Raw genomic sequence first — 24412 nt, 5'->3', positions numbered from 1 at the left:
CCAAAATTAATTGTGTGGAAGAATTGTTTAATTTTTAAGAAACTCAATAAAAGACATTAAAAAACAATCATGTCTAATAAAGATTAAAGATAAATTTAATCTCAAAACACAATCATCAATCAAATCCCAAAATTAATTGTGGGAAATAACAAATTAATTTTTTTTAAAACGGAATAAAAAGTATTCAATTGCAATCATTTATAATAATATAATATTAAAGACAAATTCAATCCCAAAATTATAATCATTAATCAAATTCCAAAATTAATTGTGGAGAATAACTTTTTAATTATTAGAAAACATAATAAAAGGCATTATTGGATAATCATGCCTAATAATTTCAGCTTCTAAAATATAACTACCAACCGAATCCTGACAACAATTAATTAGGTGATAATTTATTATGAGAAGAAATCCTAATACTACAATTAAGTAGGTGAAATATGTATAATGAATATTGTCTAAAATTAGAGAGTCATAACTAATTTAAAATATATATATATAAATCAAATCTATTGATTAAGACAATGAATCAAACGAATTCATAGCAGAATAGCATTTACAAATATGTTTATTTACAAATATGAAAACTTTTCTAAACTCATCATTTCTAACCTATATTTGTATTTTGTCCCTCTACATTAAGGAGAAAATAGTAACACTTTGTTAAAAACAACAAAAAAATTAAGTATTATATAATTATAAATAAGTTAAATTATTATCTTAGAATCCATGAAGATCACTTTCAAGTGTTCGAGTTTGGGTGGTAATTGGATATACCATATTTATGTGATTCTAACTACAATTTTCTAAAGGTGTTTAGAGTCGTGCAAATTCTTAATCACGTCGAATGGGCGTGATATTGACATTATGCTGATTTATAAAAAAAACTCTTACATACATATAAATAAAACAAATTTCATAAATGATAAACATTAATAGTCGAAATGAACATTTTCTGTTAATTTGTAGAGACTGAGTGAGCTTAAATAAATCATTTTATGATAACAAAAAAATGTCAAGGTTTATTTTATACAGATGTGAGTTATTAAGTTAAGCACCTAATACTTTAAAGACCTTATTTTGGCAAAGAGCTTCACTCTATACTAAAAGACTCGATTGTATGGATCAAAATCATGAAAAAAATCATGTTTCAGAAGATGTAAATAAAGCAAATAATGTTCTGTCATATTTGCCAGATTTGAGATAATAGTAATAAGTAACTCAAATATGTTGAATAAGTGGGCACATATATGCAAAGGACGCATTTATTTCAATGAAAATGAATGTAAATAAAATTTACTTTTTAAAAAACAAACTCTATAGAAATAAATGACTAAAATTGAAATAACAAAGAAACAAATATGTTGAATAAATGAGATGCAGAGAGTCAAACTCCTAAATAACAAAGAAATAAATTGAAGGCCACATGATCCACATATGCAAAAGGCCACATTTATTTTAGTGAAATGATAATAGGATATTACCAATTGAGTGAATGGAAATGACATTCAGAGAGTAAAGCTCAAATAAAGCATATGATGTAATAGACTATTTGACAGATGTAGGTTAATATTAACAATCAAGTGAATGTAAATAACAGTCAAAGACTGACACTTAAAATTAAAAAAAAAAACAAATATATTGAATAAGTGAGATGCAGAAAGTGAAGCTCCTAAATAACAATGAAATAGATTGAAGGTCACAAGGTGCACATATGCAAAATCCACATTTACTTTAGTGAAATGGTAATGGGATATTACCAATCGAGTGAATGGAAATAACCTTCAGAGAGTAAAGCTCAAAAAATGTAGATAAAACATATAATATACCAATTAAATGAATGTAAATAACAGAGACTGAAATTCATAAATAACAAAGTAACAAATTGAAAGCCATAGAGCACATACATGGAAAGTTCATATTTGTTAAGTTAAAAAATGATTCAAATGAATAAATAGAAGGCCACAAGTTAGATAAATTCCATAACCAAGATCTCTAAAATATACATTTTATAGATCAATGCTCACATACAAAAGATTGAAGATTAATGGTCATAAAAACAAAGATCTCTAAAAATATATACTTTACAGATCAGTGATTATATACAAAAAATTGAAGATATATGGTCATAATATTAAATAATGACATAAAAAATTGAAGATGATCTCTAAAATATACACTTTACATATCAGTGATAACATAAAAAATTGAAGATTTGTGGTCATAATATTAAATCATCACATAAAAAATTGAAGATCTATAGTCATAATATTAAATGGTCATATAAAGAAATTGACACATGTAGATTAATATTAACAATCGAGTGAATGTAGATAACATGCAGAGACTGAAACTCATAAATAACAAAGTAACAAGTCGAAGGCCACATAGCACATACATGAAAAAATCATATTTGTTAAGTTAACAAATGATTCAAATGAACAAATAGAGGGCTACATGTTAGATAAATCTCATAACCAAGATCTCTAAAATATATATTTTACATATCAGTGATCAAATACAAAAGATTGAAGATTAGTAGTCATAAAAAAAGATCTCTATGATATACACTTTACATATCAATGATCATATAAAAAAAATTGACAAATGTAGATAATATTTACAATTGAGTGAATGAAAATAACATGTAGAGACTGAAACTCATATATAACAAAGTAAGAAGGCCACAAAGCACTACATGGAAAGTTAATAATAAGAAATAATCAAAAAATAAGAGAGAAAAAGTAAATAAAATTATAAACCAAAATATTAAATGATAAAAAACGAAGCCATGAGCGATTAAAACAAAGATCTCTAAAAAATGAAGTCATGAGATATTAAACTTATTGTACTAGACTATAACTTTAACAAAGAAAAAACAAAGGAAAAGGTAATTTTTATGGTGAGAGCAAAATGGTAATCATGGTTGGTAAAATATAAAGGTAATCGTTTGTTAAAATATATCCAAAGAAAATAGAGTGAAGTCAGAAACCAAATCAAGGGTTTCATAGTGAGAACACTAAAAAATGTCATATTTTATGGAAATGGAACAAATATTGCAAAACCATTAAAGACAACGTTAATGTAGTAAAATAGCATATTTATCATACAATGACTAAAATGTCCCCAACTTAATATTTATCATACAATGACTAAAATGTCCCCAACTAAATAAAAGGCACACATAACGACATATGTGTTTTTAGTAAAATAGCATATATGACTTTTTTATTTCTAAATGCAAAAAAATTAATATGCGAAGACAATTTTATCCTTGAAAAGCTCCAGGTGTTAATCAATGGAGAAACCTATTTTAAATATTTCATCCGCTTATTCAATTATAATATAGATATAGAAAACGAATAACTAAAATTAAATTATGAAAAAATTATGAAATGAAACATCCATTTTCCTTTATTATACCATCATAATTTTGATTCATGCCTCTACAATTTTTTCATCATATGGAGGATACAATTCTTGAACGAAGTAGATATTAGGAAAGTAATAAGTGTAATTCGTATATGATTCTATGTGAATAAGAGTAGAAATAGACCAGGTTAGGTCAGACTTTATTTTAAATAGGCTAAGTATATGTAGCATATAGGAGTCTGATATTGGTTTGTTACTCTATTTAAAAAAGATTTCAAAGTCTATGTTTGGTCTATTTAAAAGTCTAATTTAACATGTTAGTCTATTTAAAGATTTGTTATACTATATAATCTTGAAATATGTCACCATATCTACATTTAAATATGCTAATACTCTTACTTTAATTAGACTATTCTAACCTTGACAATTAAATTATATTTTTGTAAACATTTTTATACTAAAATTACATATATATAGTAATAATATTTATATTAAAATTGTATAATATGAGCATATTACATAATATAACTAAATAGGTTGGTCTGTTAGGCTTCATAGGTCTTTTGGATGACCTAAAGTCTAGCATGTTAAACTAAATATGCTTTTCAAAAAGTCTCTGGTCTGTTAAACTAAATAAGCTTTTCAAGAAAGTTAAAGTCTGATTTGTTCATAAAAAAAGTTTAATCTAACCTCATTTATTATAGGTCAGATAATACGCGGTCTGATATGTTTTCACCCTTATTTATCATGAAATCTATGAAAGCTCTTGCTTTCAGTTGCCTAACTAAACTTCCAATTAGACCACAAATGAGAACATGTTGGGTGTTAATTTATATTAGTGCAGCTTTTTTATAGTTGTAGTTTGTTAAAATTATCATTGTAACCAGTTTGAAGTATAAGAGGGATCCAAATAATTTTTATCACTCATGTTTGGAGAATGTCTTCTATTCCAAAAAGAGTATAATTCAATGTGTTATTGTTTTTGATTGGTCAAAAAATTATTCAATTAATAAATTTTAACTTGAATATATTTTTCAGTTAATTAGTACTCCCCATATTAAATGAAAAGTTAAAATAGGTAAGGTAGTGCACATGAATAAGTTAGTTAAGAGGAATTGTCTTGTAATATGACGAACTATTTACACTCAACCAGTGAGAAACGAATAGGTTAAACTGTAGCATGGTCATCATTAATTCTCAAGCAATTTATTTTTATTTATAAAGAGATTAACTTTCAACAAATTTCTTTTAATTTAGTTATAAAGATGAATCTTCATTATTTTAAGATAATTGATCCATATAATTTAAACACCTCACCTCACCAATGACATAAAAGCTTAGTTATTATAATTGATCTATACAATTCATCCATAAAATGTAAATATTAAAACTATCACATCGACAACTTATAAACATAACATGATTTTATTTGTTTTGTAATGTATAAAAATACTTTTAAATCATTGAGTAAATAAGTGTTATTTACTATTTACTTATATGTTTATAATTTAAAGTATCCACTCTATTATTTTTTTACAACAGAATAGAGGTTGAATTGTTATGGTGCATATTAAATACAGAACAAAATACATAAAAACAAACCATACCTACTTTCATAATATCTTGGACCCATTAGGTATCCAAGCATAACAATGCAGTAGTGCAAACTAATCACTCAACAACATTGGTCTAACTAAAGTAAGTAGTTCACATGTATCCTTTTGATATGACATTAATAGCACCGTCTACATTATTTTGTAACAAAATCTTGGTAACTCATATTTTAGAAGTTGATTGTTCAAAAGTGATAGAAACTTCATGCTATTAAAGGCACTAAGCCAAAGCCATTATTAGCTATAGAAAAAATTATGCCTAACTATATGGTAGAAGGAAAAGTGGAATCAGAAGAAAAAACAGTCATAATTTTTAAGTAAATTTTTAGTCAATATAAAAATTAGAAATTCCCTCACAAATTAGACTATTTATGTCTCAGTGACTTAACCAAAAAATTAATATTTATTATTTGCTAAAAAAAACCACTTGCTAGATTTTAAATTCTTTGTCTACTTTCTACAATTTTAGTGTAGAAAATAAGTAAATAACCAATAACAATTACTTCAAATGATCAATTAAGTCATGTTATGTGTTCTTTAAAGTACTATAAAGTGTTGAATTAATATTAAGCATGTTTATATACTTTATAAATAATGGTATATCCATATTATCATGAATGTATTCAATGAATTTTTTATGAATAGTGGTTTGGTTGCTTATATACAAGTAAATCAAGTATTTATTTGGCAGATATAAAGGATGATGTAAGAAGGGACATACTGAATTTTACAGGTTTTCAAGTGGGTCAAATTCCAGTGAAATATTTAGGGTTGTCGTTATTCCCTCATAAAATTGAATGTTCCTCTTTAGTTGATAACATTGCTGCCAAATTGAGATCATGGGGAAGCGGGAATCTACTTTACATGGGTAGAAGTCAATTGATTAATTAAGTGTTGTTGCTGACATTACACACTTATTGGGCTACAAAATCCTAAAGTTGATTGGACAAATATTGAAAGGAAATGCAGAGAGTTCCTTTGGGGGAAAAAGGAATTGCAAATATTTGGCTTTAGTAGTCATTGTTTGTGACTTAAATGGATTGATGATTATTAACTCAAGGGAGTTAGCTTAGAAATAGAGAAAAATCAATATTTTGCGATATGCTCACAATACTTCAAGATGGGTTGGGTTGAGTGTTGATTCCAAACAAACAACTTTAAAAATATCGAAGACAATATGATTATATTCCTTCTATAAAGTCTTGAAAATATATTTCTAAAAAAAGCAATTAAATGTTTGTTGTTGTTTAAGTATATGTATAGAATGGTTTTAATATTCATAATAGGAATTAATACATAACAGATTTCGTAAGAGGAAACCATGGCATTGGCAAAATAAAATAAATGCTTAACCATAACATTGTCAAGAACTGTAGTGTAAAATGGAAATTCAGCAATATAAATTGGACTAAAGTGTGGGGAAATAGTACCATAAGGAAAATAGTAAACTTAGTGGAGATAAAATATGAATCAGACGTACATAAATTGTATTGTGGTTTGTGGTGTGGCCAAGTACCTATACTAACCACAATCTCCAGAAGTAGGTTGTATTTATGATGTTCTTGATCCCTTTCCAACAAATTTTGCTTATATGATTGTAACTAAACTATCCATAACTAATAGAATTTGATTCCTACATGTGTAGAGGATGATTTCAGTGATTATTAAGAATAAGGAGATCATAGTTGGAGATGTGCACATTATTCAAAAATGTTTTGTAGCATATTAAAGAACACAAGTGAATGATATTACTAACTATGATCATGAGAAAATAATTAGAAATGGATGAAAAAGCTCTATTTGCAAAGTATTTATCTTTGTATAGATTCATAACAGTTTGTAGAAAGGAGCATAAAATAGCAGAAACAAATAGTAAGTATTTAGGAAAAAGAAGGCAAAAACTCTCTTGGATGTGGAACATGTGAAGAAAGGATCAAAGAAATGGAATGAAATCCTAGAAGGAGAAGGTTTATTGATCAATGCAGAATAACACTTTAAATGTTCTTAATTGTCCAGAATAAAGTCTTAGTAACAGGTTCTCTTAGAAAACAGAAAGCTAATCATTCTTGAGGAATTGAAAAATATACTTTCAATTCCTATCTGGTGATTGTTTTGAATTTGAAGGATAACACTAAACTTAGTTAGAGGGTATGTAAAATTTGTAGTCACTTTGAGAAAGAAAGCTTTGAATAATAGAAAAACCTTGTCATAAAGAAAAGCTTGATTGACAATTTTCATTATATTCTCTTTTGCATGTACTTCTTCCTGGGTATTACCAAACTGCAGACTAATATAACATGTTGCTAATTAATTATAATACAATCGTATCTATATAAAGTGTGTATGTTTGATGTAGGAAGGTTGACCGCACGTATTAAGACGAAGTCGCTCGTGGAAAAGGAACATTATTTTAATATTGTTAGTAATTATCTTTTCAGTATCTTTTTATTATATTTTCATTATTTTTTTTAGTACCTATGACTATCTTTTCTTTAATATTTAAACACTTTTGAGGATGTAACGATGAGCAACATATTATTTTCATTAATAAAATTTGAGAGTCTTCTTTTTTTGGTGGATTCCAGAGTTTATCTATCAGGTTTGTGCTTGTAAACTTGTGTTTATTTTTCTAGGTTTAACATTTGCCAAACCCTTTGTGCTTTCTACTACATCAAGTGGCATCAGAGGAGGTTTTCTCATGTTCTTTTCGTAGCTTGAAAATTTATGGGAAATCAACCGATGACCAGAGCAGATCTTCAGGGTTTTACCATGATGTTTATAACAGCTCTAACTACTGTTACTAATTAGTTGATGACTTAAACTCAGGTGATGAACAACGCCAACAACAGGAACTAACAAAGAGACAGTGGAAGAGAAACGCATTGGGTTTCGCATGGCGGAAACAATAATCGCGCTATTATTCGGAAGAGATAGTTGACCAAAAAGTCAACAGTATCATCATGACAAACGCATTCACCTATGCTCAACTTTATCAAAAGTTTATCTCATATCAAGCCTATTAAGGCTCTTCCCATTACTCATACTTTCAACTCACTTACCTTTTCATCGCCTCCATCCATTTTCACATCACCACATGTTAGTTTCCTCAAGGAATCCAGAATCATAAACATACATATCAAAACCTAAGGATTCATCTGAAGATGTAAAGAAAATCTATTCAAATGAAGAGGCTCATGCAGATTCAACTCCTTCGCATAATAATTTGAGTGAAATATAAGAAAATACATATGAAGGGATTTATGTTAGCAATGCTGCAAGTAAGCTACCACAGCCCTTAAAGTATAATTGTGGTAGCCCTGACTATGATCCAATACTTTGTGTTGACGAGGTTAACAATCATTTGAAGTTGCATGGTGAGGCAACATCATATATTATCTATGTTTAGGAAGAAGATTACGAAACAGATTCAATTGAGGGAAAAGTTCTTCTTCAGGGAACCTATCAGACTGGTCTAGAGAGTGAATATCCAGAATGTGATTGGGATGGTTTAATTCCCAACCCCGATCCCCTAATCTATTGATTTTCAATTCACCTAATGCATCAGGAGTTTTTCATGCTATATTTCCTAAACTCTTGGACTCTTCTATCAATTTTACATATATGTTATCGCAATCTACCATCAATAATGGTCCCAAAGTGGAAATTGTTGATTCAGGTGCTTCGGTTTCTGAACATGAAAATGAAGATAAGGTGAGTGTTATCAGGGATTGGCCTATACCTAAGTCAGTGATTGAGGTACGCAATTTTCATGGTTTGACCACTTTTCATATGAAGTTTCCACTTGGTACTTACAACAAGCTGCAACCACACAAGTATGTTACATTCAAGGTGACTCAAAAGATTGATTACACTACCTATGTGGTAGCTTTCCCAGATTTCATGGATATATTCAATACTCTCATTCTTGGTGACATTCATGAGTATCACGCATATGAGGCTCTTTATCAAGAAGAGAACTTATGGTTGAGTTCTTCGGAGGTGGAGGAGACTAATGTAAGAGGGTTGGTTGTGCGTATCGAAGACGAAAGTATTTTTCCCTTTGCATAATCAGGTTAGAAATAGACAATTTTCATGATATTCTCTTTTGCATGTACTTCTTCGTGGATATTGCCAAATTGCAGACTGATATAACATATTCCTAATTAATTATATTACAATCATATTTGTATAAAGTGTGTATCTTTGATGTAGGAAGGTTGGTTGCACGTATCTAAGATGAAGTCACTCGTGGGAAAGGAACAACATTTTAATTTTTTTAGCAATTATATTTTCAATATATTTTCATTATCTTTTCAGTATCTTTTCAGTATATTTTCAATATCTTTTGGATCTTTTCTTTAGTAATTAAATACTTTTTGGGATATAATCATGATCAACATATTATTTTCATTAATAAAATTTGAGAGTTTCTCCTTCTGGTGGATTCTAGAGTTTGTCTATCAAATTTGTACTTGAAAACTTGTGTTTTCATTCTAGGTTTGGAGTTTGTCAATCCTTTGTGTTTCTGATTAGAGAACTCGCCAGATTCGAGTTCTGAAGAAGAAGAACCTAATGAGGAAGAGATGGTTAACAGAGAACTCGACAATATAATCATGACTATCGGGTGAAAGCTGATATTCCATTGTTCTATGGAACTATGGGAGTTTAGGAGTGTCTGGATTGGCAGATTGATGTTGATAGATTATTTAAAGTCACGGGCATCCCTAAGAACAAACAAGTTAAGATGGTAGCGATCAGATTGAAGAGCATTGTTGTTGTGTGGTGGGATAAGCTTGTGCTTTAGAGGTAGAGGCAAAGAAAAGAGCCAATTAGAACTTGGCAAAGAATGAAACAATTGATGTTGGAGCAGTTTTTACTAGAAGATTATGAGTAGATTCTTTTAAGATGTATATCGAATATGTTTAGGGAAAGAGAATTGTGACAAAGTATACAACTGAGTTCCTACATTAGTCTGAGCGTAACGAACTGGGAGAATTAGAGAACTAGAAGGTGGCTTGATATGTCAGTGGTTTAAAGGGTTCTTTGTAGGAGAAGATGAGTTTGCAGACTGTAAGGACCCTGACTGAGGTATATAACCTAGCTTTGAAGTCCAAATTAATGGAGAAATCCCATCGAAATTTCTCATCTTTTAGAAGGTATACTCCTTAGAATAACATTTAGTCAACAAGCGATGAGGATAAGAACATAGCAGCCAAGGATCATAACTCTCGAAATAAAGGGACCAAAATCTTTAGTGGTGTGCAGCAGACTAAGGCACCCATCTAGAAAACAGTTAACCCCTACACGAAACCAACTAGTGATAAATGTTTTCGTTGCGGTGGGCAAGGTCATAGATCCAATGTTTGTCCTTCTAGAAGAATTGCCTCCATTCTGAACAAGGAGGATGAGGAGGAAGATGAGAGCAAAGAGTATGAAGGAGATGAGTTTGCTGAAGAGGAGTCTGAGAAAAGGATAAACTATATGCTCCAAAGGATCTTGTTATCGTCCAAGGAAGAAAGACAACAGAAGAACATGTTTCGAACACACTGTTCTATTAACAACAAGTTGCATAATTTAATTATGGATAATGGAAGTACTGAGAATCTGATTTCCCAGAAGATGGTAGAGTACTTAAAGTTGATAACAAAGCCTCGTGAGACACCATACACCTTTGGGTGGGTAAGTACAAGTTCATAAGTTAAAGTTTCGTAGACTTGCAAGGTGCCTATTTCGATTGGGAAACGCTATAAAGAGGAGGTAGTGTGTGATGTTCTTAATATGGATGTGTGTCAAGTTCTACTTGGACGATCTTGGCTGTATGATAATGATATCACATACAGGGGAGGAGATAATGTGTTGATGTTTACTTGAGGAACACACAAGATTGTTATGGATCCTGTTTTACACTTTGATAAGACACCATGAGGGAAGAAGTCGAGTTTCTTGGTGATGATGCAGAGTAAAAAGGAGCTTGGTGAGGCTGTTAAAGAAACTGAATGTTTTGCCCAATGGGGATAAAAGGGTTAATGAGTGTTGTCAATGAGGAATCAACAATTCCAGAAAAGGTGTTAAAGGTCCTTCAGGACTTCAAAGAGTTGATTGCAGATGATTTACCAATTGAATTGCCTCCTATGCGAGATATTCAACATCAAATTGACCTAATTTTGGGTTCTAGTTTACCTACGGCGCCTGGAGTTTGTGTAGCGGCTGAGATTATGGCGGAGGAGATTGTAGTTGTTGAATAAATTGTCAAGGCTAAGCTGGAAGCTACTTCGCAGCAGAATAAGGTTGCCACTAACAAACACATGAGCGTTAAAGTTTTCAATGTGGGGGACGACGTGATGATATTCTTACGAAAGGAGAGGTTTCCAGTTGGTACTTACAACAAGCTACAACCATGCAAGTATGGTCCGTTCAAAGTGGCTCGAAAGGTCAATGACAATGCCTATGTGGTAGCTCTCCCAGAATCCATGAATATATCCAATACTTTCAACGTTGCTGACATTCATAAGGATTAGGCTAATGAGGCTATTTATCAAGAAGAGAACTTGGGGTCGAGTTCTTCGGAGGTGGAGGAGACTGATGTAGGAAGGTTGGTTGCACATATCGAAGACGAAGTTGCTTGTGGGAAAGGAACAATATTTTAATATTTTTAACAATTATCTTTTTATTATCTTTTCAGTATATTTTCATTATTTTTTCAGTATATTTTCATTATTTTTTCAGTATTTTTTAGTATCTTTTCATTATTTTTTCAGTATTTTTTAGTATCTTTTCTTTAGTATTTAAACAATTTTGGGAATGTAGCCATGAGTAACATATTATTTTCATTAATAAAATTTGAGAGTTTTATCTTTCTATTGCATTCTAGAGTTTATATACCAGGTTTACGCTTACAAACTTGTGATTATCGTTCTAGGTTTAGCGCTTGCCAAACCCTTTGTGCTTCCGACTGCATCAAACTTCCTCGACAATTACAAATTACTCCAGTATGACTTGTATCAGTTATGAACCTTCATATACCCTTATGACAAACGACTTGGATCACTATGACCCTCCTACAAAGGTGCATACAACATCCTAATTGTTATAAGTTATGTTGTTATAAATTTTTTGTAAATATGTTAATAATAGCATACCTCAAACATCTGATTTTTAAGGTCAAGAGCTTTAATGAAAATTATGCCAAAACACTAGAGATCCGAAGAAAATAATTCAATGTCATTTTTATGAACAACCATGATGTCCAATATGTACCTATGAAGCAAGGATGCAACATGTGATGCAATGTGATATAATAAGAGCTAGGTTATTATATCACTTATTTACATGTTATTATATCACATTACATCACTTAATAACATGCAACCATGATGTGATGCAATGTGATATAATAAGAGCTAGGTTATTAAATAAGTGAACCTTGGGATAGAAATTTCATTATAATTTCTACACTTGAAAGGATCATCTCTTATGTTTGCCGTTTTGGTGCACTTCACCCACCCATCATAATATCAACCATGTTTATGATAAACATGACTATTGTGCCCACAGTTACAGTTGTTATTTCCTGAAAAATTAAAATTGAACCAATTAATACATATATTACAAACTAATAAATATCAGATGCTAGATATAATATATACCTCCAATGATGTAAGGCAATTAGTTACAGCGGTACACTTTATACCAGCTTTATACATGAATATATACTAGTCAGGTAAGCGAGATGCTGGTTTGTTACATACAGAGGATTTGTTACATAATTAGAAAATAACAAAGAAAAAATCCTTGGAGTTGGTCAAGTTGATAAGCCACCTTATACTATTATTGATGGTGTCTCATATGTTGAAGGCCTAAAGCATAATATATAAAGACTTTAATATGGTTTTCAACTCTGACACATGCATTGTAGAAGATAAAGTAACTCATGGTGCAGAACTTATAGGAAATAGAATAAATAAAATTTATTTGATTTCATTAGATGATATTTCCTTAAAATTTAAATGTTTGATAGTCAATAATGATGTTGTATGGTTATGATATAAGAGAATAGCTCACATCCATATGGATAATCTAAATAAGTTAATTAAGCATGAAATTGTAGTTCGTTTGTCCAAAATCAAATTTGTTAAAGACAAATTATGTGATGCATATCAAAAGGGAAAACAAACTAAAGTATATTTCAAACCTAAGCATGTAGTTTCTATTACTAGGCCATTACAATTATTGCATATGGATTTGTTTGGTCCATCTACAACAAAGTTTTGGTGACAATTATTACGCTCTTGTGATAGTTGATGACTTTTCAAGACTTACTTGGACACTATTTTTAGTAGATAAAAATGAAGCATTCTACGTTTTTCAACACCTAGAACACCACAACAAAATGGTGCTATAGAAAGGAAAATAGGCTATTAGAGGAACTAGCCAGAACAATGCTAAATGAAACCAATCTGGCAAAATACTTTTGGGTTGATGTGGTTAGCACAGGTAGTTATGTCTCTAGTCGAGTTTTAATAAGACCTATTTTAAAGAAAACGCCTATGATCTTTATAGGGGTAGAAAACCTAATATTTCTCACTTGCATCTAGTTGGTCGTAAATGTTTTGTCCTTTTTAATGGAAAGGACAACCTTGGTAAATTCAATGCTAAATATGAGGTGAGAATATTCCTTGGTTATTCTCTTACAATTAAAGCATATAGAATTTTCTATAAGAGAACACTTACCATGGAAAAATCTATGCATGTTTCCTTTGATGAAACTAACCCCTTTAAGGAGGAAAAAAATGTTGTTATTGATGAAGATGATGCAAGGAATTTACTGGGTACTTCACAAATGGTGTTCCAATTGAAGAAGAACATGATGACTTATAACAAGTGAAGCCTAATGAGGACTTACCTCAACTTGAAGAGCAAATATATAATGATCTACCAAATGAATGGAAAACTCATAGAGATCATCCAATAAACAACAACACTAGAGACATAAATAGAGAAATTTCTACTCGTCTTAATCTTAATGATGCATGTCTAAATGTGGCTTTTATTTCTCAAATAGACCCATCTAGAATAGATGCTGCTATAGACGATGAACATTGGATTCTTGTCATGCAAGAAGAACTCAATCAATTTAAGAGAAACAAGGTTTGAGAACTTGTCCCAAGACGTAAGAATAGATAAGTCATAGGTACTCAGTGGGTTTTTAGAAATAAATCTTATGAGAATGACATGATAGTTAGAAATAAACCTAGGTTCGTAGCTCAATGATATAAATAAGAGGGTGAATGGATTTTGATGAAACTTTCGCTTTTGTGGCTAGACTAGAGGATATAAGATTACTCTTAGCATGTGCATCTTCGTTAAATTTCCAGTTATACCAAATAGATGTCAAAAATGCTTTCTTAAATGATTATATACAAGAGGTGGTATATATTGATCAACCTTCAGGTTTTGAGGATTACAAACACCTCTCACATGTATATAAACTAATGAAGTCACTTCATGGGTTAAACCAAACTCCTAGAGCCTGATATGATAGGTTAAATATCTTTCTAAGTCAAAATGGTTTCGAAAAGTGTAAGGTTGACACTATAATTTTTATAGAAAGAATTGATCAACGCACATTACTTGTTCAAATTTATGTTGATGATATTATTTTCGGATATACTAATGAATCCTTGTGTAGTGAATTCACAAACATGATACAAGGTGAGTTTGAGATGTCGATGATGTGAAAGTTAAACTACTTTCTTGGTCTTCAAATAAATCAAAACATGGATGACATCTTTGTAAATCAATCCAGGTGTTGCAAGTATCTGTTGAAGAGACTTGACATGGATAAATACAAATCTATAGTCACTCCCATGGAGTCAAACACATATGTCAATATTGATGAGTCTAAAAAACATGTAGATATCATCAAATATTGAGGTATGGTCGAATCTCTACTCTATCTTATTACAAATAGACCTGATATTATGTTTAGTGTTTTCTTATGTAATAGATATCAATTCGAACCTAAGGAACCACATCTACTTATTATTAAGGAATCGTGAAATATCTTAGAGGAACAACATATATAGGCTTATGGTACCCCAAAGAAAGTATATGTGATTTGGTAGGATATTCTGATTTAGACTTTGTTGGATGCAAAACTGAAAGAAAGATTACTAATGGAACATGTCACATACTAGGAAATGTGCAAAAATCAGAGTTGTGATTACTAATGAGGCATAATACATTGAAGCAGACAACTGTTGTGCACAAGCATTGTGGCTCAAACAACAATTATGTAATTATGGACTAGAATTAAGTTGCATTCCCATTATGAACGTCAATCACGATTAGTTGTTTTCTAGAATAGCTCTAGCCTTTACTAAGTCAATCTTTACTATTGATGCAGCTGAAGCAATTGTTACGCAGTGTTGGCCACAAGCGATCAAATAAAGAGCATAGAATAAATAGAAAAAATAAGAGAATTTGTTAAGGGGTTCGGCCAACTGTGCCTACATCCCCGGGCACACCCATGGGCATACCTGCCCATATGGTGTTTTTATTTGATGCTTATATCTGGTGCACATTATAACAAGGGACTTGAGTCCAATATATAACATTGGTTACTCTACTCTATTCCAATACTAGACAACGTGAAACTAATACAATAACATATTTCAAGCATTCCCAACAATCTCTACCTTGATTGAAATAGACGAATATCTCGTTCCTTAGGAAATCTACACAAGAATCTCCACCTTAGCAAATATATGACTCCACCTTGTCAATGTCTAACTCTCTTTCACTACTCTACTGCAGCATAGACCATATGAATATCCTTGGCGATGTTACCAAGAGCCTAGCTCCCCCAAACTTGTAGTGCAACTTTCCGTACCGCCATCAAATGGAACATGTTGCCTAGCCACCTATTGCTAGGAAGTCTTTCGATATATTGGAACCTCTACAGAAAAGTTCACCAACAATCATCCTCTTTAATACTCTGTCAAACTAAACCTTGGAGCTTCCTTGGAAAGCCTCAACCGCTATCACATTGTCTACTCCGACAATCCTAGTTAAAAAGAAGTATCATAATCCACCATAAGGAATGGACTAAAATTTTTGTTAGACATTGTCAAAGATTTTGTGGACTAAAATTTCAAGTTTGTAGTATGTTGAGGTGTTAAATTTTTATTGTTTTACTAAAAAGAGTATTGAATTAATATTGAATACTTTACTATTGATGTGTTTAGTATCCATTTAGTTGACTTTATACTTTGTAAATTTTGTTCAAATATTTTTTAAAAGATTTTTTTTAAATAAGTTGAAAAACCGCGGAACTGAATACAGTTCAGTTCTTAAATAAAATTTGCGGTTAATCAAGTAGAACCAAACCATATCTTATGTTCGATTAGGTAACTAAATTGCGTCATAAACCGAACCAAACTTTTACACCTCTAAGTATAATTAAGTTAAATAAAATATGACATATTGTGAAGACAAATTAAAATAGTATACAATTCAATATTTATTCATTATTTTGGTTAGCTATACTATAATATAAAAGTGATTTAAATATCTCCTTAGAATTATTGATGCACTTTGTAACGAACCAAAAATAATGAATAAACATTGACTCTTATAATATTTGGAGTTGTTTTTACAATATACCATTTTTATTTAAAAAATTACACCCATATCTCTCATATGAGGGTTACTCATGATAATCTACTTATATAATTAATTAGAGGTGATTTATGTAATTTTAAGAAAATCTTACTTAATTTACCAAAAATATATAAATGTGGATGAAGGCATTCGTGTTCATAAAATATATGGATGTGGATGAAGGCATTTCTACTCGTTGATGAATATTGAAATACAAAGGTTCTATTAAAATGCATGCCCCTTAATTGTTTGTCCATCTTTTCGAAATAAAATAAAAATGAAAAACAATCTATTTTGATTCTTTAACATTTTCATGAATACCAATGTGATAATTTAAAAAATAAAAATCCAAATTAATCAACAAGTTCATAAATGGAGTGAAAATGATATTTGAAATGCACGAAAGGTCCCAAAAATTTATTATAGACGTTGGTGAAGAATTTTATATTTTTAGTGTTCCAGTTTTAAAATTTGTCTAAAAATTTACTTACTGGGTGGAGGACGGGGAGTGATCGTTCGTTTCCAAAGGAAAATATTGCAGTGCACAATCAAATTCCCCGCCAAGCCAAGGCAAAAAAAGAAACGAGTTGGAAGAAGAATGGCGGAGAAGGAAATCCAAGTTCGAGCCCTAACCGGTGACTCCATCATTCTTCACATCCCTCCCACCGCAACTGTCCACGATCTTAAGCTTCTTCTCATCGACTCCTTTCCACCTGCCACCAACTCCCCTAATTTCCACCTTTTCTCTAAGGCACACACTCCCTCTTTCAATTATTACTCTTTCCTTATACTTCAATTTCTGTATCACATCTTCTGTATTAGTGGTGTAAGGTCCCGCTGAATCCTCAGTAGACTAAAAGATCAATGATTCATTTCTTGGGAATTACATTTATTGGAAACGGTAGCCACATGCCTCGAAAGGGATTAGTTCCTTACCATTTGTTATACTAAAAAAATTAAACTCTTCAGCTTCAAAACTATACTAAATGCCTATTCCTTATTTTTACCCCTTTTGTATTCCTTCTTAGAAGCAACTAGGTTTTACCATAAATATATCATACCGTTTTTGAACACTTGTTATACTAGGTTGAAAAATATGTTTAAAAAAATAACAATAACAATGTCAGGTACTCACATTTGGCACAGTTATGGTTTCAGGGAGACAAATTAAGATTGCAGGCTCAGATTGGTTCTTATCCCATCGAACGCGGCGAGTTTCTTGTTCTGATTCCCTTTACTAAGAAGGAATCAACTCAAGTCAACAAACCGGACCCACTTCAGGCTTCTGTAACTCCCTCGAATGCAACCTCTAATCTTGCTGAATCTACATGGTGCAATATAATGGAGGATTTGTCAAATTTACACGGGACTACTGATAGTGGTCCCTCGAATGCTAATGACAAGGCATCTAATTTTGAGTGTGCTGAACCGAGAAATGAGAAAATGGTGGTGGAGGATACTTGTTCCGATTTTTTTGACCCGAAAATTAAAGGAGGTCTTGGTCCTGATAAGCAAATGGAGCTTCCCTATCATCTCATATTAAACACGCTTCAATATACTAGTGAGGGCGTTCTTGGCGAGCATAATTGCAAGGTTTTTTCGAAGGTTTTGGAGTCTGTAAATTGTTTATCAGATCTTCCTATTGGATACTGCAAGTTATTTAAAAGAGCCCGTTTGAAGGGAGGTGGTGGCTCAGGACTTTGTGCCAATAATGTTGATAGTACATGCTTGTGTCCTGCATGGTTGAAGATAGTAATGAAGGCATTTGCTTTCATAAACATTTTTTCTGCGTTTCTTCATTTGCAGTGTAGGAAAATAACCGTATGTCTCCTGGAAGAAGCGATGAATCAGCTTGGAAAGTTTGGAGTCAAACTTGAACTCCAGGACATGAAAAAACTTTACGTTCTTTGTCCACAGGTAAATTGATTATTTTTATCTTCCCCCCATATACATGCTTGACATATGGTATGTTTATTATACACTGAGGCTCTAACTGTAAGAATAAATATTGCTACATGAAATTGTTTTTCCATATTGAATGCCTTCATTTTGCTAGTGCGAAGTCCGCAATAGTGAAACTGTTTCATCATATTGGATTTTCCTGTTCTAATTTGTAAATTGAATCCTTTGCAGCTAGTAAGTTTTGGAAATGACGTAGAGAATACAGGTTTTGGTGATGTCATTGTTGTCATAAACCATTCAACAAGCAATAAATATCAGATTGAAAATAATCCTAAAAGAGGTATACTGAAGATGTGTACTGTTGTTTTCTGGCTCTGGAGGTTATTCTTTATTCAAATTGGTTAATTTTCTCAATTTTTTTGACATGTTTAATAGCTCGCAAGTGGTTGTATATTTCAAAGATTGTCAGCACATTGAAGAAAAGGGATAGTTCTTTTCGGAATAATCTGTGGATGGCTTTTGAGCAGCTGCCGGTATGTTTGTTTAACAAATCAGTTGCGTGAATGATCCATTGTGGACTCATTCATGTGTACTGCAACTTTGCGTTGGGCTTTATATTAATATAGATACAGGTTTGCACCTGAACTAAAATTTGGGCATTCAAATAACTATGATATAGTTTGCGTTATAGATAACACATCCATGTGCTGAATATTGATTGATATTTTACTTTATAGTGTGGTGTTACTGTTGCACTTCATAGGATGACGTTGACAACTCTAACTTTCAACTATTTCCATTACAATTACGCAAGGAAACTTTTCGTTTTTAACTTTTATTGGACATTTATTCTCAATCTGTGTGATCAATAACAATTGACAAGAAGTTGGTTATCTTTTACATGCAGTGAGTTTAAAGAATGAGAGTATTTTTCTTCAATTTGAGCAAGATTTAAATCTCAAAAAGAAACTTATGCTTTTTTTCATTTGTATTTATTACAAATAGTAGAACAATATAATTAGAAGAGAGAGTTGCAAGTATGAGAGAAAACTGAGTATAGTTCAGAGAGAATTTTGGCGTGAATGATAGGAATGTTTTTTATAATATGAATCTGTCATAGGTATTGGTTTATATACCTAACAGTGTAACTGCCATGACAGTTATACATGCTACCAGAATCCAAACTAACTGCCGAGTCAGCAGTGAGTAGCTATTAGCTACACAAGATGTATAAATTGGTAAACTAACTGCCGAGTCAGCAGTGAGTAGCTATTAGCTACCAGTGAGTAGCTATGATTCATAATTCACAATTGTCACTAGCAAATGGATTTGCTTTGTATAATTTGCTGTAAGGATTACAACAATATTGTTGTCAACTCATAAATTCCAAGTTATTCAAGCCATACAACCTTTTTATTTGTTTGTTTGCTTAAGGAGCAATGTGTCAGTAACATTTAAGATGTTGAATAATGCAGATTGTCTTAGATGAGGTGGCTGTTGGAATTTCCTTAGAAGAATTGCTTGCAGCAATGAAGGACCATGATTTTGTTGGAAAAGCAAACAAAGCAAAACGTGTAAAGAGAAGCTCAACTACCTCAAAACCTGCTTTGGACCACCTTGGGTGTCATGTATGTTTTGTAGATATTACATAATTATTCGTAATTTTTAGTCTTTTGTATGAAATTTATCAAATGCATCAACATAAAGATAGACAGCAGTGAAGTAAAGAAATGTGGTTTCATATGTTGAAACAAATTTTACTAATTCAAAAGTTCGATTGCAATGTTTTTTGTGACTGTCAATACTTGAATACTATCGATGCAGTGTTCTTATTCTCTTTTTCCTTCCTTATCAATTGGAATTATATTATGATAATCACCCCTACAAGCCAAAATAATTTGGCTGGGGTAAGATTACAGATTTTAGATATGTTGGGTGATTATATGTGACTGTTTTATGTATTAACGAAATTTCCTATAGATAATTGGTTTGATGTTTAATGAGATAGTAAGGTTGTTGCTTACTGACCATGAGGTCACAGTTTCAAATCTTGGAAAAGCCTCTCCACTTATATGGGTAAGGCTGTGTACATCTACCCTCCCTAGACCCCACTAAGTGGGAGCCTCGTGCATTGGGCCACCTTTTTTTAACGAGATGTTTGTGGACAATTATTGCATTTCAATTATTGCATTGGGCCACCAAGTAGTCAAGAGTTTGATCCTTGCAGTCCCCATTCTTCTAAATAATTAAAAAGTTAAATTTCAGCATAAGCTATGGTTTGTTTGTGTGTAGTCCACACTTCAAGCCCAAAGGGTTGTTGCGAGAGGGGGCGTGTTATATATATAACCATTTGTGTGCCTTCACCCGATAACGTAAGCTTTTGGGAGAGTTGGTTCTTGACACAATATATGAATTTTCAAATTCTACACGAAATTTCAAAATTAGCATTACTTTGTTTCACTTGTTTTTGGCTTGGCAGGACACAAAGCCAGTGCTGGTTATGGACATGGTTGAACATCTGAAGAACGGAATTGGCTCTAACGGACAGGTTTTTTCTATTATATTGTAATCTGTTTTTGGGCTTTTGGGAGCATAATGCATGAAACCTTCAATTCGTCATGATTTGATGGATCTGTAGTCAATTCTGTACTGTAGAATATACACATTTAATATTCTACATGGTCAAAATTGAAACTCTTTTTCTATTTTTCTTTTGAAATTTTTGATAAAAGAAGTTTTATTAAAGAAAGAGATAGGATTACAAGAGATTGAAGGATAAGAAATCCCCAACAAAGATAATTCAAAAGGAGAAGAAAAAAGAAGCAAAAAACGAAGCTCCTACAAACTAGTTAAAGTTGAAGAGCTGTTTGGTCCCTTTGCATATCCAAAATATTGATACCCATAAGAGGACCATGTTCTGAATACCAGAGAACAACTACGAAAACAAATCTATAGCCAATCAAATTTAGAGGTGAGGTAAAACCCTTGAAGATGCATGCATTCCTTTCCAACCTCAAAAAGACAAAAACCCATACGGAGCACATTGTCAAGATCTAAATTTCCTTCTTATCAACAAACCCTTGAAAACGAACTTGTAGAAATTTATCTAATGAAGTAGGAGAAACCCAATGCTCACCTAGAATACCAAAAACTTCATTCCAAATGCATTTCTTTTCTCACTTATGAATATGCATCAAGGCATTTCTTACCCTGCTGTGTGCTACATTATGAAGATTTTGTTAATGCAGATTGTGCATGTTGAAGATATATGTGCAAGAATAGCGATTCACACAGAGATGTCAATTGAACTATCAGAACACATGAAAACTGCATTGGAGTGTATTGGAGTTTCCAAATTGTATAGTCACCAGGTACAAATTCAATATGTCCAAATAGCATCTTCATCATATATAGTTTCTTCTTCTAAGAATCTACTACTTTCTTCTGCTTGTTGACATAGGCAGAGTCTATACAAGCCTCACTTAATGAGAAGAACGTTGTTGTGGCTACAATGACATCTAGTGGCAAATCTCTATGCTATAACCTACCAGTTCTAGAAGTGTTGTGCAAGAGTTCATCATCATGTGCTTTGTACATATTTCCCACAAAGGTTTGTTGCGATCTAGGATATAAATTTCTATTCTAAAATCCAAATCCAAGATAATCATAATCTCATTTTTTTTTCTTTTAGAGGGGTGGGGGTTAGGGATTGTTGTAATCAAATAAATATAAATCTAAATTATTTCTTGCATACAGGCATTAGCTCAAGATCAACTAAGAGCTTTGTTACACATGACAAAAGGATTCGACTTTGACTTCAATATTGGTATATATGATGGTGACACTTCTCAAAGTGAGAGGACATGGCTACGTGAAAATTCTAGATTGGTAATCTCTTGCAATTAATTTCCTCCTTAGACAGGACACACTTAGATGAAATGTGCTTCACTTTATATTATATTGCAGTTGATCACGAATCCAGATATGTTACACATATCAATCTTGCCTCATCATCAGCGATTTAGTCGGATTTTATCAAATCTAAGGTATTTATATTGAATATTAAATCAACTGTATTGATTTGAACTATTAGGTATTTATATGGAATATTACTTGGATTGTTATTGTTGAGAGGTTTACTCTGTCTCAATTGGTTAGGTTTGTAGTAATTGATGAAAGTCATACTTACAAGGGAGCATTTGGATGTCATACTGCCCTTATATTAAGGAGGCTCAGGCGACTCTGCTTACATGGTTTTATTTGACTCTTCATGAACTGTTTCCTTGTAAATTGTTTTATTTAAATTTCAAATGGAAATGTGAATACAAATTTTGTTTCCATTTGCAGCATATGGAACTATTCCTTCTTTCGTTTTTTCTACTGCAACTTCTGCAAATCCTCGTGAGCATGCTATGGTAAATATGTCTTGGATATAGTGTTACACTTTTATACGCCTAGTATTTCATATTGTTGGAAAGTCTCACGTTTTAGGAATGGTTTAAATACCTGTTGAGTTACTCCTCGCACTGCCAATTAGTTTTAAGATAGAACTTTAACGTGGTATTAGAGCTAGAGCCTAACTTATCTCTGGTTGGCATGAGCCAAAAGATGCCCTTTCATTATGGGTCAAAGGTAACCCATTGTCTGGTTCAACAGGCCTCTATGGAGAGGATATATTGAGAAGTAAGTCCCACATTGTTTGCCTCATTGTCTTGGAAATGATTTAAATATCTCTTGGACCGCTCCTCTCATTGTCAATTTGTTTTAATATGGAACCTTAAGTCCTTAACACATCCTTTTCAACATGCTGTTATTTATTGTTATGTAGTACGCTAATTTATAATGTATGTTCTATTTTGTTTTTTTAATGGTAGGATTATAAGGTTGTTTGCTAATTATCTCAGAATTGCTACACAGTTGTGCTCAGATTGAACCATGAGTTTTCTATATTTCAGGAACTTGCAAATTTACCAACAGTGGAGCTGTTTCAGAATGATGGAAGTCCATCTTCAAGGAAACTTTTCATCCTTTGGAATCCTGTTCTACGTCTAAAAGCTGTGAGTTGAAATTTTGATGCCATTATAAAGGTATGCAGCTCATATAGTACATATTTCTATAAACTTAGTGCTGGCGCGACCTGACCGCAGATCTTGAATAAAGCTCAGTTTGCCATGGGTACCGATGAGCTAGCTGATGAAAGTTCTAATTGTGTTCGTTCAAGGTGATAATCCCCCTATGTGTGGACTTGAACAATGCAACTATCTATTTTGATTCATGAAGCTTCATGTCAATCTGCATGCTCTAATAAATAAAAGACAGTTTCGGCATGGATAATGTGTTATGGGCCAACTCTTTTAAAAGCTTAAGCTTTTATTAGGTGGAGATCTAGGAATGGTTTTATTTCTCTACCATATCTCGTCTAAGAGTCCTTTGGGCTTAAAGCAGGGTTAATTAATAGGCCAATTTGACCTTGGGCTGATATTTATTGTAATTATGTAGAATGAGGCAAGCAGGATTGAAATTCTCATCACTTGGTTAGAGACTCTAATACCATGTTAAGGACCAAATTTCCAAAAAGCTCAAATTGTTAGGTGGAAGCCTGGGAACAGTTTTATATCCAACAATGTGAAATATAGAAATTAAGTGGATTTTTTAAAATATTTACATTGTTGTCTGTCCATTACCAACTCTCCTAAAAGCTCAATCTTATGTGAAGGGTCATGGATGAGTTTATATCTAGCACACACTCCTTATGAAAGTCTATTAGGATTGAAGAATGGAAACATACATGCTTACCCTACCTTGTGCTGAAATATTGAGAAGAATGGGGGGGGGGGGGTCAAAGGATTGACCCCTTGGTC

General features: G+C 32.1%; 1 protein-coding gene across 6 annotated transcripts in view; it reads left to right on the top strand.

Annotated features, from left to right (window-relative positions):
* The window catches only part of LOC109326999 (uncharacterized ATP-dependent helicase YprA), a 13464-nt gene continuing 6178 nt past the window's right edge, over positions 17127-24412 (top strand). For 2 of the 6 annotated variants that reach the window (XM_019559958.1, XM_019559959.1), the window contains exons 1-14: positions 17127-17400; positions 17808-18566; positions 18783-18891; positions 18987-19084; positions 20027-20179; positions 21031-21099; positions 21800-21922; positions 22012-22161; positions 22308-22439; positions 22518-22597; positions 22710-22804; positions 22899-22966; positions 23507-23608; positions 23699-23772. In XM_019559958.1, the coding sequence (XP_019415503.1) occupies positions 17248-17400; positions 17808-18566; positions 18783-18891; positions 18987-19084; positions 20027-20179; positions 21031-21099; positions 21800-21922; positions 22012-22161; positions 22308-22439; positions 22518-22597; positions 22710-22804; positions 22899-22966; positions 23507-23608; positions 23699-23772 (2165 nt within the window). In that variant the 5' untranslated portion in view covers positions 17127-17247. The remainder of the gene's footprint in view (positions 17401-17807; positions 18567-18782; positions 18892-18986; positions 19085-20026; positions 20180-21030; positions 21100-21799; positions 21923-22011; positions 22162-22307; positions 22440-22517; positions 22598-22709; positions 22805-22898; positions 22967-23506; positions 23609-23698; positions 23773-24412) is intronic. The other 4 variants (XR_002105307.1, XR_002105306.1, XR_002105305.1 and 1 more) reach the window with 3 other exon arrangements.

This window comes from Lupinus angustifolius, chromosome LG14 (genome assembly GCF_001865875.1).
Source record: "Lupinus angustifolius cultivar Tanjil chromosome LG14, LupAngTanjil_v1.0, whole genome shotgun sequence".
Lineage (NCBI taxonomy): Eukaryota > Viridiplantae > Streptophyta > Magnoliopsida > Fabales > Fabaceae > Lupinus > Lupinus angustifolius.
Note: the sequence above shows the minus strand (reverse complement) of the source record. Positions and strands in the feature narration are given on the sequence as shown.